The sequence below is a fragment of the Leptodactylus fuscus genome, chromosome 6, assembly GCF_031893055.1.
Source record: "Leptodactylus fuscus isolate aLepFus1 chromosome 6, aLepFus1.hap2, whole genome shotgun sequence".
Lineage (NCBI taxonomy): Eukaryota > Metazoa > Chordata > Amphibia > Anura > Leptodactylidae > Leptodactylus > Leptodactylus fuscus.
The window spans coordinates 166,532,341-166,551,418 of record NC_134270.1 but is presented as its reverse complement, the minus strand read 5'-3'; the positions used below and the strand labels follow the sequence as shown (position 1 = coordinate 166,551,418).

Sequence of the window (19,078 nt, the reverse complement as noted above, 5' to 3'; positions counted from 1 at the left end):
GCCATATACCTACAAGCTGGCCATATATCTACAGGCTGGTCATATACCTACAAGCTGGCCATACACCTACAGGCTGGTCATACACCTACAATGGCCATACACCTACAAGCTGGCCATATACCTACAAGCTGGCCATACACCTACAAGCTGGTCATACACCTACAAGCTGGGCATATATCTGCAAGCTGGGCATATATCTGCAAGCTGGCCATATACCTACAAGCTGGCCATATACCTACAAGCTGGCCATACACCTACAAGCTGGTCATACACCTACAAGCTGGGCATATATCTGCAAGCTGGCCATATACCTACAAGCTGGCCATACACCTACAAGCTGGTCATACACCTACAAGCTGGTCATATACCTACAAGCTGGCCATATACCTCCAAGCTGGCCATATACCTCCAAGCTGGCCATATACCTCCAAGCTGGCCATATACCTACAAGCTGGCTATATACCTACAAGCTGGCCATATACCTACAAGCTGGCCATATACCTACAAGCTGGCCATATACCTACAAGCTGGTCATATACCTACAAGCTGGCCATACACCTACAATGGCCATACACTTACAATGACCATACATCTACAATGGCCATACGCTTCAATAGAAGCACTTGTTCTTCTTGTATATGCCGGGCTCAGCCAAGTGTGCAAGTGATCTCAACGGGGACGCGAATTAAGACGCCATCGAGTTTTTGTTCTGAGAACGGAAATCTGCGCCCCTTCCTATCTGGTATAGATGTCCATTCTGGCGCTGGCTGATTTATGACTAGGCCGGAGCCTCTTCCTAGATTAGATGATGTGTGCGAGTATTTTAGGGTGTACAGGATGTATATAACCCTAACCCATATTCTATATACTTATGGGGGTCACGGGGTCACATGTCGGTCTACCCGATGAGCCGTTGGTTAGACCTATAAAGCTAACACATCCTTGTCGGTCTTCCCTATGCCTTGTATGTCTGTGACGTCTTCATCCCTCGCAGCGTTCGCCGTGCGGTCAGTAGAGATCAGCGTCAAACCGTTCTTGTCATCTCTCCCGGCAGACGCTGTCCCCCCAGGAGTTGTGGCACACGGTCCACCAGTGTTATGGTACCGAGCTTGGCCTGACCAGCGAGGACGAGGACTACGTGTCTCCGCGAGATCTGCTCAATGGCCTGGGGTGAGTGCGCCCGTCTTCTGTTATGTGACCTATCCCTTACACAGCAGATCCTAGGAAATGGCCCTTATGGGACTTTAGGTTTCAGTTCAAGGTAGCGAAAGGGAACGTTCCTAATAGGTCTCCCAGCTGAGGGTTTGTTACTATTGCATCCAGTCTCTGAGAGCAAACCATTAGCACAAATCTATCTAATATCCTGACACTCATACTCTTAGAAATGCTGGGCCTGGGTGTCGCATAGTGGCAGTGCCAGCCTCAGACCACCCACGTGTAGACAGCAGCTGACATGGCGGGTGGATGCCTGGGACGTGGTAGACGTTGCAGCTGCCTGCAGTGAGGACGAAACGCTGCTATTTTATCATGAGACACTAGAGGGCACAAGATCCCATTTAATATATTTTATGGTCAGGGCTATAACTTTTCCCTTGCTTGTATTTAGGGTCAGTGAGGAGTATCCCGAGGGCCCAGATCTGAGTGACACGTCCACCCGCAGTGACAAGCTGAGCACCAGCCCCAAGCTGCTGCCTACGGACTCTTTCACCTCTCTTGCCAGCAGCGGTGAAGGTTTGCTTACGGTAAGATGCAACAATGTGTGATGAGACCCTATGGGGGGTCAATATATCCCTGTGACTGTAAAATCCTTGCATGTACGACTTTTCGGTGATGTCCGAGAGAACACATTGTATATCTGACTGCGACTCCATGGCACGATCACAGATCCCTGTATTGCTCATTGACTTCTTCACTCATGACAGTGAGTAGAATCGCATGGCGACCCCAAAGGGTGCCGCAACCGTTGCAAAAAAGTTGAGCAATGTTCGACATTTTTGCACTTCACTAACCTAAGTGAAGGAGTTGCAAAACGCAATGAGAGTCATGGCCAAAATCACAGTGTGGCCCTAGCCTTATAGTCAGTGGGGTCCGTTGTTGTCCACCATTAGATGGCGCTGTCTTTGTTCTGTCTAGTTCTACGACATAGCAGAAAAAACGGATTAACCTGCGCAGATGTGAACGCACCCTTCCTCTTGACCCGTTATTGCTCCAAAATATTGGTGCGCACCTGAACTGATAAATTTGACAAATACCAAGGGGCAACACGGTGGCTCAGTGGTTAGCACTGCAGCCTTGCAGCGCTGGAGTCCTGGGTTCGAATCCTGCCAGGAACAACATCTGCAAGGAGTTTGTATGTTCTCCCCGTGTTTGCGTGGATTTCCTCCCATTGTACTAAGACATGCTGATAGGAAAAAATGGACATTGTGATCCCTATATGGGGCTCACAATCTACAAAAAAAAAAAAATAAATTGACAAATACTTTTAGCCACACCATGTATTGTAAAAATTGTCTAAAACACATCTGGTGCACAGAATAAACTCAATGTTTTACAGCAGTGCAGAGTATTTCAGTTTCAAGTGATTCCAGAACACCAGAGGGTTTATACAGATATAAAATGGCAGATTTGCCATTCAGGAGCCCAGAAAAGCTGGGTGAAAACACTTACATCTTAAAGATACATATAATGTGAGTAGTTTGTGCAGTTTACATGTAGTGCTTATGGCTTTCTGCAGTCAGTAGAAGATATGGCCGGACAGTCGGACTTGCTTTCGGACTCGCAGTTGGACGGTTCCTCCAGTCAGACGGTGACGCCTCTTTCGGAGATGGCTGGATCGGGGCTGCTGGACTCTCTGCCCGCTCTAGACCTTCTTCCTGGAGAGGACCTTCCCACAGACCTAAGCAACAACTCCACCCCAAGCTCCACACAGGATGAGGGTAAGATATATTGTCTGCTTGAATCTTGTACTCTAGTCACAGTAAAAGCTGCACTCAGAAATGTGCTGGATTCCTTTCAGGTTCTAGAACCTGACTTAGATAAAGGCAATGTATAGTAGCCTGATTTGTATCTCCCACAATGCAATGCACTGGTGTAAATGGAGTTTGATAATGATCATCTGTTGTCATAAAACCCCCTGCCGTGGCGCGGCGGCATACGGTGCAGGCAGTCTGGCAGACCGGTGGAGACGGCGAGATGGGATCCTGTATTATGGTATAATTGATCTTGCAGCTTTGACTTATCACATTGAACATCTGGTGTCTGATAACAAGGTGAACGGAGAAGGCGACGGGGGTCCCCCGACTGCCAGTCATTGTCATGGCATTAAAAGGAAGTGATATTCTGGGACTTGTAGTTAGTGTCCGTGTGTCGTACATAGATGCAGATCGTCATGTCCATCTGTTTTATTTCAGAAACGTCTGGCTTCGGTAAGGACGCGCTGACCTCTGACCTGCCGGGCCGACTGCACATCAATGCTGTGTATCACATCAGTGCGGACCGCCTGCAGCAGCTTCTGACCTCCGACACCAGATTTATGATCGAATTCATGGAGTTGAGAAAGTTCACAGGTCAGTGGCCGTCTTCTGCATGTTATAAAAAAGTATTTATTATAATTCAGGAATGGTTCATCATTGGTAACAAAATGATCAAATTAAAACCCGTCGAATCATCTATGGGGGAGGGGGGGGGGGATAATTTATTATAACAGAATATTCACCAGATTGTCTACTATTATGTCATCTGTAATCACTTATATGATCCCTACAGATATAGTAATAAACCCCTGGTCGCCTGACAGCAGCGGCAAACAGTCTCGAGTTATCAACTACACCATTCCCATCAATAACCCGCTGGGGCCCAAATCAGCCCCTGCTGTAGAGACTCAGGTAAGAGACAGATTCAACAGCTATCCACTAGCCAAGAATATAACTACTATAATACTACTCCTATGTACAAGAATATAACTACTATAATACTACTCCTATGTACAAGAATATAACTACTATAATACTACTCCTATGTACAAGAATATAACTACTATAATACTGCTTCTATGTACAAGAATATAACTACTATAATACTGCTCCTATGTACAAGAATATAACTACTATAATACTGCCCCCTATGTACAAGAATATAACTACTATAATACTGCTCCTATGTACAAGAATATAACTACTATAATCCTGCTCCTATGTACAAGAATATAACTACTATAATACTGCTCCTATGTACAAGATTATAACTACTATAATCCTGCTCCTATTTACAAGAATATAACTACTATAATACTACTCCTATGTACAAGAATATAACTACTATAATACTGCTCCTATGTACAAGATTATAACTACTATAATCCTGCTCCTATATACAAGAATATAACTACTATAATACTACTTCTATGTACAAGAATATAACTACTATAATACTGCTGCTATGTACAAGAATATAACTATTATAATACTGCTCCTATGTACAAGAATATAACTACTATAATACTACTCCTATGTACAAGAATATAACTACTATAATACTACTTCTATGTACAAGAATATAACTACTATAATACTACTCCTATGTACAAGAATATTACTACTATAATACTGCTCCTATGTACAAGAATATAACTACTATAATACTACTCCTATGTACAAGAATATAACTACTATAATACTACTTCTATGTACAAGAATATAACTACTATAATACTACTCCTATGTACAAGAATATTACTACTATAATACTACTCCTATGTACAAGAATATAACTACTATAATACTACTCCTATATACATGAATATAACTACTATAATACTGCTCCTATATACAAGAATATAACTACTATAATACTGCCCCCTATGTACAAGAATATAACTACTATAATACTGCTCCTATGTACAAGAATATAACTACTATAATACTACCCCTATGTACAAGAATATAACTACTATAATACTACTCCTATGTACAAGAATATAACTACTATAATACTGCTCCTATGTACAAGATTATAACTACTATAATCCTGCTCCTATATACAAGAATATAACTACTATAATACTACTTCTATGTACAAGAATATAACTACTATAATACTGCTGCTATGTACAAGAATATAACTATTATAATACTGCTCCTATGTACAAGAATATAACTACTATAATACTACTCCTATGTACAAGAATATAACTACTATAATACTACTTCTATGTACAAGAATATAACTACTATAATACTACTCCTATGTACAAGAATATTACTACTATAATACTGCTCCTATGTACAAGAATATAACTACTATAATACTACTCCTATGTACAAGAATATAACTACTATAATACTACTTCTATGTACAAGAATATAACTACTATAATACTACTCCTATGTACAAGAATATTACTACTATAATACTACTCCTATGTACAAGAATATAACTACTATAATACTACTCCTATATACAAGAATATAACTACTATAATACTGCTCCTATATACAAGAATATAACTACTATAATACTACTTCTATGTACAAGAATATAACTACTATAATACTACTCCTATGTACAAGAATATAACTACTATAATACTGCTCCTATGTACAAGAATATAACTACTATAATACTACTCCTATGTACAAGAATATAACCACTATATTACTACTCTCTATATACAAAAATATAACTACTCTCATACTGCTGCTATGTACAAGAATATAACTACTATAATACTGCTCCTATGTACAAGAATATAACTACTATAATACTACTCCTATGTACAAGAATATAACTACTATAATACTGCTTCTATGTACAAGAATATAACTACTATAATACTGCTCCTATGTACAAGAATATAACTACTATAATACTGCCCCCTATGTACAAGAATATAACTACTATAATACTGCTCCTATGTACAAGAATATAACTACTATAATACTGCTGCTATGTACAAGAATATAACTATTATAATACTGCTCCTATGTACAAGAATATAACTACTATAATACTACTTCTATGTACAAGAATATAACTACTATAATACTACTCCTATGTACAAGAATATTACTACTATAATACTGCTCCTATGTACAAGAATATAACTACTATAATACTACTCCTATGTACAAGAATATAACTACTATAATACTACTTCTATGTACAAGAATATAACTACTATAATACTACTCCTATGTACAAGAATATTACTACTATAATACTACTCCTATGTACAAGAATATAACTACTATAATACTACTCCTATGTACAAGAATATAACTACTATAATCCTGCTCCTATATACAAGAATATAACTACTATAATACTACTTCTATGTACAAGAATATAACTACTATAATACTGCTGCTATGTACAAGAATATAACTATTATAATACTGCTCCTATGTACAAGAATATAACTACTATAATACTACTCCTATGTACAAGAATATAACTACTATAATACTACTTCTATGTACAAGAATATAACTACTATAATACTACTCCTATGTACAAGAATATAACTACTATAATACTGCTCCTATGTACAAGAATATAACTACTATAATACTACTCCTATGTACAAGAATATAACTACTATAATACTACTTCTATGTACAAGAATATAACTACTATAATACTACTTCTATGTACAAGAATATTACTACTATAATACTACTCCTATGTACAAGAATATAACTACTATAATACTACTCCTATATACAAGAATATAACTACTATAATACTGCTCCTATATACAAGAATATAACTACTATAATACTACTTCTATGTACAAGAATATAACTAATATAATACTACTCCTATGTACAAGAATATAACTACTATAATACTGCTCCTATGTACAAGAATATAACTACTATAATACTACTTCTATGTACAAGAATATAACTACTATAATACTGCTCCTATGTACAAGAATATAACTACTATAATACTACTCCTATGTACAAGAATATAACCACTATATTACTACTCTCTATATACAAAAATATAACTACTCTCATACTGCTGCTATGTACAAGAATATAACTACTATAATACTGCTCCTATGTACAAGAATATAACTACTATAATACTACCTCCTATGTACAAGAATATAACTAATATAATACTACTCCTATGTACAAGAATATAACTACTATAATACTACCTCCTATGTATAAGAATATAACTACTATAATACTACTCCTATATACAAGAATATAACTACTATAATACTACTCCTATGTACAAGAATATAACTACTATAATACTACCTCCTATGTACAGGAATATAACTACTATAATACTACCTCCTATGTACAAGAATATAACTACTATAATACTGTCTGAAGGCACAATGTATAATATGTTCTTGTTTACACCTAGACACTGACTTACAGTCTGAAGGGGTCGCTCTGTATCCTGGACACACAAGTGGTCACACAAGGCATTCCCTACCAGGATTATTTTTACACTGCTCACCGATACTGCATCACCAGCGTGACCAAGAGTAAAGCGCGTCTAAGGTATTGGGATTTAATTCCACTCCTTCCCCATAAGCAATCTGCACCTTATTCCCCCCCCTTCAGATCTGTTTTGACAACTGATTATGTGCCCACTCAACACTCCCACCCGGGATTGCTCATCACTTGTGCCCCCTCATCTGCCCCCCTACAGTATGACTGACATCTCGGTTTATGCTCCTACACAAGTAGATATAATGAGACGCCTGACAGGCCCATTATGTGTTGTTACTATGGAGAACCTATACCTGTCATTATAGTTAAAGAAGAACTCAACTCAACTGATAGGAACTTCTAAGTGAGGCCTAAATTCTCATTTAACTTTGGACTTCCCGCACAGATGGCACCATGCTGATCCTTACAGGCAGCCTTGATAACCTTCTGACCATTGTATTGTAGGGTGTCCTCAGAGATCGTTTACCGGAAGCAACCGTGGAGTCTGGTACGAGGCATTATCGAAAAAAATTCATGGAGTGGGATGGAGGAGCACTTTAAACAGCTTGGTACGTTCCGTTCCTGATAAGATGGACCTATGTCTACACACAACATTGTAATATCGGATGGACAACCCATAGTGGCCGATCCATCTATGTGCAGTTGGGTCCATCAAGTCACATTGTGAAACATTGTGTGAATTTTAGATTGACTTTCGGAAAGCCCAAGTAAAAACATTCATCAATTGTTTTAAGAACCCTTAGTCTATCCCGGGTGTTCTCTGATAACCGTGATATCAGGAGCCATATTGGCTTGACTCTTGAAGAGGGTGGCTTCAGGAACCAGTTTGAAGACCACGATGCACCTCTCCCATCATGTGGCTCTGCTGTCTTAGAGTAGAGGATGTTCTTTGGTTTTATGGACCACCCCTAGAAAGGGACGTCCATATCCATACTCCACCCCGGTAGTCAACCCAACACACCCTGCCAACCATCCCCAAAGCTAAGACAATTGTTGGTGTAGACATCTCCAAAGCTAAGACAATTGTTGGTGTAGAAGCTCCTTGCTCTTGTTCATGACCCCTATAGTCCTCACGATTCTTTTTACATGTTTTTAGTGACTTGTTTCTCTTCTTTTTGCCTACCATCAGCGGACGCAGTGGTCAGGTTAGAACAATCCTGTGTGGAAGAGCTGGGCGTTAGAGAAAAGCCAGCATTACGGCGTCGGAAGAGAACCTTGAGCTGGAAGAACCATCATGTGGACTCGCTAAACACGGTTGCTCCACCCCTGGACAATGTGAGGGTTAACCGACACTCCAGAACTTCAGGTATCAAAATAAGACCATGTATGACAATTCTACTTCACATATAGTAATAATGGCCGATGCCTGTTACCCATCTGTCATAATTGCGAGGATGTTCTTGATCCACGCAACGTCACGCCATGTCCTAGCAGGACACACCTGAGCTTCCAACCTAATGCACGCAAGGAACTTCCAAAAAATTGTACAGTGTATAATAGGATAGTAAAGATGAGCCAAAAACTGTCAACTCCCCAACTCACTAGGGGTAAAGTCAAGTGACTTGGGTCATGTTGGACCACCAGAGATTTTGCTGGTTATAGCCCAGTAATGTAGGGTACGATGGTGTCCAGTTCTCAGGTAGGCCAGAGAGTCCTGAGTCCTCCATGTTCCATGTATTCCATAAGCTCTATTCTTCACTTGACCACTTACTCTCTTGGCTACACGTGGGACCCTCATTGTATATTGTACCGCACCCATCGTCCTTGACCATTTTGCACGGGAACACCGAGTGATCGGTTTCTCTCTGCATAAAGCCCCATGTGAGCGTAAGGAGTCTTATAGGCCTCCGTGAAAAAGGTATGGAAATAAAAAATCTGTTGATGGGCATGTACCTTGAAACGGGTGTCTGCAGATGAGTGCCGTCCAGTAGGTGGCGCTAGTGGAACTCCTTTTATTTTTCGTAAAGTTGTCCATTTTGCATGGGTCATAAGTTGCCCATTATGAGGACCTTTTATATCAACCAACTCATGGTGGTGGTATTTATTATATCCCCGCACTGGTGTCCCTAGGCAATTTTTTTTGCGTCGTCCATGCCGCTTTTTGGAAAACTGGGCCAAAAATGCCCCTCTTTTTGTGTAAGAGGCTTGTTCCACTAGATTAGGTGCATCTCACCCCGACACAGAGGAGTATGAAACGCCATCTCGGCATATTGACATGACTTTTTGTCTCCGTCATAAGGAAGGGCAGAGGAGACGGGATTTGTATTTTTCCGGATTATTCCCCAGTTTACGGCTATAGATAATCTCCACTGCTTAGAGGCCAATTTAGCAGAGATCTATAGGAAGTCACCGGGCCAATTACTGCCGCTGTGGTTAGGGTTTCCAGGTGATGATGATATTGGATTTTTGATGTCATTGATGTTTAACACTTACCAGACTGAGCGGATGAGAGCCACTGGCCCTACATGGGTCTATAGTATGTGTATGGTCCGTGATGGTGCAGAACACTACGTCATGGCTTTATATATAGAATTTATCATCATTTACATCTCCTGCTTGTTCAGTGTCTGTGCCTAGAGAATTGCCTTTATATCAGACTGCGTATAGTCAAGTGCCCCTGTCTTATAGGGCTCCTACAATATACCATAAATGACATTCAGGTCATGTTGCAAATACAGTATGTTGAATTGGTCTTTAGTTATAGCCCCTGCTTGTTCAGTGTCTGCGCACAGAATACAAGTCCATACATCAGGCACTGTATAGTCAACGGACAACCTCCCTTATAGGGGATCCTAGATTATGGGATGAATCGGGATCAGATTATATAGCAGTTTTCTACTGAAGTATTGGGTCTCTATGCAGTTGGGTTTCTCCACTCTTGATCGTGTTGGCATAAGTGCTTCCTCCAGACACAGCAACTTCTCTGGTCCCCAGGGGCATCCCTAATCTTACAGGAGCCTTAGAAATAAAATGATTGATTATGATGGTAGTAGAGAGAGGATTTGCATGTGCACTAGATACTAGAATGACTAGGAAGCCTGAAAACCATGGGGATGGCTGAAGACCACGTGAAGACCATGGTGATGGCTGCAGACCACGTGAAGACCATGGTGATGGCTGCAGACCACGTGAAGACCATGAATGAAAAAAAGGCAATGGTGCCGCACACTCACAAATTTAGAAAGTGTGGTGCAGACGTCAAAGGGTCCTTCGACCCCACAATCAGATTAATCAAAAAATGTTGTCGCACACACAGGTTTTGTTGCCAAAAAGGGAAATAAATTTATTTACAACACCGTGTACATCATTTGTTGTGCCTTTGGACATAGGGGTCGCAGTAATATGAAAAAGACTAATAGATCACAATAGTTGACGTTTCGGTCGTGTAGACCTTCATCTGAACTGATCTATAGTGTGAATACAAGGCATGTAGGATGCGTCCCAGGCACGTGAAGACCATGGTGATGGCTGCAGACCACGTGAAGACCATGGTGATGGCTGCAGACCACGTGAAGACCATGGTGATGGCTGCAGACCACGTGAAGACCATGGTGATGGCTGCAGACCACGTGAAGACCATGGTGATGGCTGAAGACCACATGAAGACCATGGTGATGGCTGCAGACCACGTGAAGACCATGGTGATGGCTGAAGACCACGTGATGACCATGGCTTCTGTTAGAGAGGTGTAGCCTCTTGCCATGATCCCGTGTTTTTGCTTTCCTGTACTTATCATCCTGTCTCCATCTTGCCCACCACAGGTAGCGTCTCCTCTCAGCTCTCCCACCTGTCAGACAGAGGAACCTCACAGAACATCCCTACAGCTCTCTTCATCATCAGTATTGTGTGAGTAACAAATCCACCTACCTTCTACCTACACATTGAGAATTATATGACATAAAGTTCCTCGCATCAAGGTTGTTGTGTGCGTTGGCGGAGTACCATCCCCAATGCAGTGAACATGACGCATATGTATTCTGCAGGGCCGGGCCTCTTCCGGTAGACCATCTTTGGTCCAGCCCTTACCATGGTGACATAGAGTTGGATGACTGTTCTCGAGTCTTAGTATTGTTAGTAACCTGACGTGTGGGCTTATCTCTATTCCAATGCCTGTATCCATGACCTGATAGTCTCAGCGTTGGGGATTACGTGCCGTATATCTATATTTTCTATTTTTTGTAATATGTCCACAACATCCAAGCCAAAATCTGGCCATACACATTAGAAGAGTAACAACCAGGCCCATCAATCATGATGGAAGTGGCCAACCATGTTCTCCGGGTAGATAATCCTCAAGAGGTGTTTACCAGTGTTTTTCTTCCTTCTCATGGACATTCAACTAAGCCAAGCCTGTATATGGCGGAGTCAGGAGGCTTTTGGCCACCTTGTTTGGTGGCTATCTGAAGTGTATGGCCAGCATGTAGATCCAATTTTCTGCTACTTTCACCAATGCCATAGACCTTGAATAGAGATCTAAAGGGCAACCTCAACTTTCGTTCCATTCAGACTCCTCGTAGCGATGGTCTTGTGGCTTTGAGGATTGGTGTCCCCATTTCTGGCAATTGCCAGGACCTCTACCCATCTAGAATTCCCCACCTAGCTTGTTGATAGCTGATGGTAGCCGGCAAAGAACAGATAGTCCATGGGAACGTGGTTTCTTTTTTTGTTTACCGCCCATATTGTTGACCTCAACTTTCTGTACCCATAATCCCGCTTTCTTTTTCTAGATTATTGGTCCTGGTGGTTCTCAATATGATGCTCTTCTATCGCTTGTGGTCTCTGGAACACACAGCTCGAACGTTCCAGACATGGCAGAGTTACGCTGTGTCCCAAGGGTAAGTATCTCCTCTATGGACAGAGGGTCCCACAACTGCACCTATATATTAGGATTAGGGTTGAGCCGATCTTGAGATTTCAGGATCGATTTTAAAATCCGATTTCTGATCATTTTCCAGCCGATCCCGATCGTAAAATTTACTCGATCGGCATCCGATCTTTCCCGCTCCCGATTGCTCAACCCTATTAATGATATATACATGAATAGGGTTGAGCCGATCTTGAGATGACCTCGATCCTGCCGGAAAAGATCGGGATCGGAATGCCAGTAACGATCATGAAATTTACTCGATCGCCGATCTGAATCCGATCCTGATCACTCAACCCTAATTAGGATCTATGGCCAAGCAGAATGCCTACATGGGTTCCAGATGTTGTGAACTGTCTTAAGAGCCTTCTTAGGACCCAGGGCAACAGGGAGGGATCTTTACAGGCTCTGCTGTATAGTTAAATATAAAAAAACTGCTTTATTCTTACTACAGCGCCACTGTTGTCCACAGGCAGTGGCTGGTATTGCAGCTCACATGAATGCTGAAAAACTGCAATATCAAGGACCACCAATGGACATGTGTAGCACTATGTCTGGGTGAAAGCAGTCATGTTTTTGTAATCCTACACAAGTCCTTTAAAGCGGTCTGTCCTGTACAAAACCAATAATAGTGCCTTATACATTCTGGATATTTCCACCACAAGTTGTCGGACTTTCTTTTATGTTCCTGTATCGCCGCCAGTGAAACTTTACAATATTCATAAGTCCCATTATCCTGTAGAGCGCTTCCTCCTCCAGACCATTACAGGCTCCTACACCCCGATCCTAATGTACACGTGTGTCTGTTACATTGTATCCCCTGCCCGCTAATGATTCTTTCATTCCATTTCTTGTGGTATCATTTGCATAAATATATAACATTATGAATCCTTCGTTAAGAGAAAACTGATGAAAACACCTTCATGTAGCAAAACAAACAACGGTGACGTTAGATTCACATCTACGCCACGATGTCTGTTGTTCTGGTCCATCAAAGTTCTATCTGGAGATAAAAGTCAGTGTCATCTCCAACTTAAGCTCTTGTCACCCTGTTAATAGCCCCTCCATTGATTCCAGCACAGTTGGAATTTTTTCTCTAGGTCCCACCATTCCGGAGCACTCAGTGCAGTTAGTTTTGGTGCCCGATAAGCTAACTAGACTACCTAATGTCAAGTGGGTGGTGTCTCCAGGAGCAGACAAGGGGGCGTGATTCTAAACACTTTTCAATTGTTAATAGGTGCTGATGTATTGATTCAAGCACAGTTAGAATTAGTTTCTCTATACTCCCATCGTTCCGGATCAATCAGCTTTGATATCTGATATACTAACTATACTCTCATGTCAAGTGGGTGGAGTCAGACAGGAACAGGCACAAGAGCAATGACTCAGAACTCAAAGGCAATGTTAGAGCTCAGTCTCGCCCCCATAGCCCTTGTACTATCTGACACCACCCTCTTGACATTAGGGAGTCTAGTTGGCTTATTAAACACCAAAACTATCTGCACTGATTGCTCACGAATGGTGGGGACTAGAGAAAAAAAAATCCAAAGGCACTGGTATCAATGGAGCAGGACCTATTAGAGGATGAAAAGAGCTCAGAATCACACCTTCTTGCCTACTTCTGGTGACACTAGAGACCCTAGTTGGCATATTAGGCACCAAAGCTGACTGCACTAATTGCTCAGCAGTGGGGAGTTTTTAGATATAGTGAATGGTCCTCTTTAACAGCACCTCCATCATGCATACAATGATTCCCATCTCTCCTACTTACTGATGGTGTTGGTATTTTAAGTGGTAACCATGTCCTCTATTCTTAGGAGGTTTCCTCAGACATCGGCAGATTGGGCAGAAATTCTTGAGCTTCAGAAACGTTTCCACAACGCCGAGGTTCAGAAATGGAAGCAAACGCTGCGGACTTCAGTACAACTACTAGACGAGGTGAGGGACGGCTCCGGACAATGATCAGTAACGATATACTTATATGTTTCAAATTTGTTTTTTCTTTTCAATGGCTTAGGTGTTGGAACAGGTAAATTCCCAACAATTTGCGAAGTGTTGTTGATCTGTGACCATTGGGACTATCTACTGATTTCATGAACACTTCTCTCCTGAGTACTGGGACAAGATACTCCTTAAAATCGATAGAACCTTTAAAGGAGATCTCTCACCCCCTGAAATTATGTTTCACATGAAAGAACAATTCTGTAGCATCTCTTCTTACATGTGTCTTGCCATTCCTCTGTTATTCCTCCTTGAAAAATTGTGAATAAATTGACAACTGGGTGCTACTGTTCCACTTGTCAAAGAGTTGTGTCCCTGAACAGTCAGCACTGACCGAACAGTAACAGAGTGTGTAGGGACAACTAGAAACACCCAGGTGGTCAATATAAGCAGGGCTGCATCTCGCCTCAGGCAGCAGATTATAGAGACCTTCAGACAGTATGTGCCACGAGGCAAAGTGAGCAACTTGAATCGGGCAACAGATTGTAGAGACCTTTAGAAAATATTTGCCATGAGGTGAGATGAGCATCTCAAAGGAGGCGGCAGATTGTAGAGTTCTTCAGACAGCATGTGCCATGAGGCGAAGTGCGCTTCTCGAATCATGCGGCAGATTGTAGAGACCTTCAGACAGCATGTGCCACGAGGCAAGATGAGCGACTCAAACGAGGCGGCAGATTGTAGAGCTCTTCAGACAGCATGTGCCATGAGGCGAAATGCGCTTCTCAAATCATGCAGTAGATTGTAGAGACCTTCAGACAGCATGTGCCACAAGATCAGATGAGCATCTCGATCAGGCGGCAGATTGTAGAGATCTTCAGACAGCATGTGCCATGAGGCAAGATGAGCGACTCAAGTTGGGCCACAGATTGTAGAGATCTTTGGACACTATGTGCCACAAGATGAGATGAGTATCTTGATCAGGCGACAGATTGTAGAGACCCTCAGACAGCATGTGCCATGAGGCGAAATGAGCATCTCGAACCAGGCGGCAGATTGTAGATACCCTCAGACCGCAACTTTGGTATGGGGCAGGGATGGGAAATGAACGCTTCTGGAGACTACAAAGATGTTGGCTAGTAGAAAAGGAAAGGTGGATTGCATCGGGTTAATGTAACTATATGAAAATCAGGACACCGGACAGGCCACTTCAGATCACTGCCCACTTTCCCACTTTGTTGTAAGGAGCAGGCAATAATCTGAAGTGGACCTACCTGTGTCATATTTTCATACAGTATTTAGCTGTCCGTGACCCAGTGCAGTTCTCCCTTTGTCTTTTCCAGCATCTTGTAGGTTCCAGGAGTCAGAGAATCAGGGCAATAGTCATAAATGTATGATGATTTGCCACCTGTTTGCCTGCAAACACAGGTGACTGATCATCATTCATTCATTACCACTGCTCTACTTCTCTGACTGTCATGTCTGATCTGAAGCAAACGACCTGATGATGACAGAACACTGAAGCAAATGTAGTTTACAGACACAGAGGAGAACAATCGTGATATGGGGTAGAGCCGCAGAGGCTACGATGGTGGGGGGAGAGGGAGAGGCCGGCTGCGGCAAGTCACTCAGACTCACTGTGACATGTGCAGGACATAGGAGCAGCTGATTCTGAGCACCAATCATGTTTCACCTTTTGCAACCGTGGATAAAGGCAGGTGGCAGGAATGGGAAGTGGCCACTTCTGAGTGGGAGATGGAAAACTTGGCAACCACTCCTTCTTGTTCTGCTACTAAAGGCAGCCAGGAAAGTGCAGGCACTAGTGTCTCCCCCCTCAAGGACTCCGCAATCTGCCGAGTGAGGCAAGATGCTCCTCTCTCCTCATGGCAAATGTGGCCCTGAACCCAAGTTAATGGACTGGGGTTGCCATTTCAATTTTCACCTCGGGTGGCAGGAAAGTTAAAATCAACCCTGAATATAGGCAAGAATGTGTAGGAGGAATAACATAGGAACAGAACACCACAGCATTAAAAAAATAAATAAAATACTTCAGAATTTTTATACACTCACCGGCCACTTTATTAGGTACACCATGCTAGTAACGGGTTGGACCCCCTTTTGCTTTCAGAACTGCCTCAATTCTTTGTGGCATAGATACAACAAGGTGCTGGAAGCATTCCTCAGAGATTTTGGTCCATATTGACATGATGGCATCACACAGTTGCCGCAGATTTGTCGGCTGCACATCCATGATGCGAATCTCCCGTTCCACCACATCCCAAAGTAGCTCCTCTATTGGATTGAGATCTGGTGACTGTGGAGGCCATTGGAGTACAGTGAACTCATTGTCATGTTCAAGAAACCAGTCTGAGATGATTCCAGCTTTATGACATGGCATTGCATTATCCTGCTGAAAGTAGCCATCAGATGTTGGTACATTGTGGTCATAAAGGGATGGACATGGTCAGCAACAATACTCAGGTAGGCTTTGGCGTTGCAACGATGCTCAATTGGTACCAAGGGGCCCAAAGAGTGCCAAGAAAATATTCCCCACACCATGACACCACCACCACCAGCCTGAACCGTTGATACAAGGCAGGATGGATCCATGCTTTCATGTTGTTGACGCCAAATTCTGACCCTACCATCCGAATGTCGCAGCAGAAATCGAGACTCATCAGACCAGGCAACGTTTTTCCAATCTTCAATTGTCCAATTTCGATGAGCTTGTGCAAATTGTAGCCTCAGTTTCCTGTTCTTAGCTGAAAGGAGTGGCACCCGGTGTGGTCTTCTGCTGCTGTAGCCCATCTGTAGCCTCAAAGTTCGACGTACTGTGCGGCGTTCAGAGATGCTCTTCTGGCTACCTTGGTTGTAACGGGTGGCTATTTGAGTCACTGTTGCCTTTCTATCAGCTCGAACCAGTCTGGCCATTCTCCTCTGACCTCTGGCATCAACAACGCATTTCCACCCACAGAACTGCCGCTCACTGGATGTTTTTTCTTTTTCGGACCATTCTCTGTAAACCCTAGAGATGGTTGTGCGTGAAAATCCCAGTAGATCAGCAGTTTCTGAAATACTCAGACCAGCCCTTCTGGCACCAACAACCATGCCACGTTCAAAGGCACTCAAATCACCTTTCTTCCCCCCCATACTGATGCTCGGTTTGAACTGCAGGAGATTGTCTTGACCATGTCTACATGCCTAAATGCACTGAGTTGCTGCCATGTGATTGGCTGATTAGAAATTAAGTGTTAACGAGCAGTTGGACAGGTGTACCTAATAAAGTGGCCGGTGAGTGTATATTATGTGTACAGAATACAGGTATTTGCTAAGGCAAACATGTCCCTCCATTAAGATACATTAAGAGAATTGTTTTTGTATCTTCTGATATGTTCAGGATACCAATAATAAATTTCTTCAAAATACAGAAAATTGAACAATACATTTTTAATTAACCAAGTTTTTTAATTATTCATTTGTTAGTTTTAGATTCACAATAGTCATTTTTCATGAGTCATTCCTACCAGTCAGCTCTCCCACAAACTGTGAGAAACCGGTTCGGAGATATGTAAAGTAGAAGGACAGATGGTATCGGAGGGAAGGCAAAAAGATGGTGGGAGACTGTGGTGGGCGACTGTGAATCGTAGCGTCATCATAGAGCATAGCCCCCTCAGATTATAATAGCAAACAGTAAATATCAATCCACTCATGTCAAGTTGTTTCAAATCCCATTCTATCTGGGTAGCAATTTCACTATAGTAAAATTTCACTACATTCGCAAATTTTACCAAAATTTGATCCATGTTAGACCTTTAAGAAGTTGGGGAAATTGGGAAGCAGTTATTTATTGGAAAACATAGAAAGAACTCAATGGAAGAAGAACAGACCAGATGGAAGGGTCAAAGGGTTCTGTTATCTTGACAACCACTCTCTTGGATGCCGCATGAGGCAAGATGGAGTAGACTTCAATAACAAAGAGCGGTTCTTACTCTGAGGAACCTGGTCTGTCCACGCAATACTTGGTTGGACATTCATTTGGATGGCTGGAAGTAGTATTTATGGCCAGACTTGACTTCTTCTGGAGATAACTCCTCACCACCAATGGTTTATGATGCCTTTAAATAGGGATCATCTCTACTGAGGTGGAAGCAGATTGGTAGGTAACCAATGGTTCTTGGTACTGAGACCACTAAAGGTGGTCAGAATGGAAAACCCAATTATTGCTTGTAAAAGACTTGTGGTAACTGTTTCGGTGGGACTCTATATCTGGTGATGTCTCAACTTTCTCCTGACTTCAGATGTTGTGGGAAAAAGTGATTAGGATGTTGGAGTTCAACATAACCGATCTGTTTGTTCACAGTAGAGCTATGTACATCATACTAAGATTAGGGTTGAGCCTGTTAGAGTTAAGTCCTCCATCTTTGTATTTTGGCAGCCATCTTGTACTCTTTCACATATAAACTGTATAAGTATGTGTTTTTTCTTCTTAAGTCAAGGAGGCCCTTTGTTAGACTTTAAGGAATGTGATAATGAATGTTAATACATAGGTTGCTAATCCTTATCTCTCAAGGGCCTCATTTTGAGAAGATGCAGCTGACTTTGTATATCTCTTACCTCCTTTACATGATGTATGGACACATAACCAACAAAAGTATTAATCTTATGGTATCTGGGCACTTTGTCATATTTTATGGTTTATGAAGGTCACTTAGAGTTTGTATAGACAGAATCTATGTAGCTCATTGTTAATTAAGTTGCAACATGTCATCTTATCTCTTTTGCCATGATATATACATAT

The 19,078-nt window shown here is 41.9% G+C and overlaps 1 protein-coding gene across 2 annotated transcripts in view; it reads left to right on the top strand.

The window, feature by feature from the left end:
• Positions 1 to 19,078, top strand: part of GRAMD1A (GRAM domain containing 1A) — a 72,541-nt gene that overhangs the window by 49,958 nt on the left and 3,505 nt on the right. For both annotated transcript variants that reach the window (XM_075277933.1, XM_075277932.1), the window contains exons 8-18: positions 1,055 to 1,170; positions 1,607 to 1,742; positions 2,735 to 2,936; positions 3,411 to 3,566; positions 3,766 to 3,884; positions 7,387 to 7,526; positions 7,923 to 8,026; positions 8,608 to 8,784; positions 11,240 to 11,324; positions 12,206 to 12,313; positions 14,160 to 14,280. In XM_075277933.1, coding sequence (XP_075134034.1) covers positions 1,055 to 1,170; positions 1,607 to 1,742; positions 2,735 to 2,936; positions 3,411 to 3,566; positions 3,766 to 3,884; positions 7,387 to 7,526; positions 7,923 to 8,026; positions 8,608 to 8,784; positions 11,240 to 11,324; positions 12,206 to 12,313; positions 14,160 to 14,280 — 1,464 coding nt within the window. The remainder of the gene's footprint in view (positions 1 to 1,054; positions 1,171 to 1,606; positions 1,743 to 2,734; positions 2,937 to 3,410; positions 3,567 to 3,765; positions 3,885 to 7,386; positions 7,527 to 7,922; positions 8,027 to 8,607; positions 8,785 to 11,239; positions 11,325 to 12,205; positions 12,314 to 14,159; positions 14,281 to 19,078) is intronic.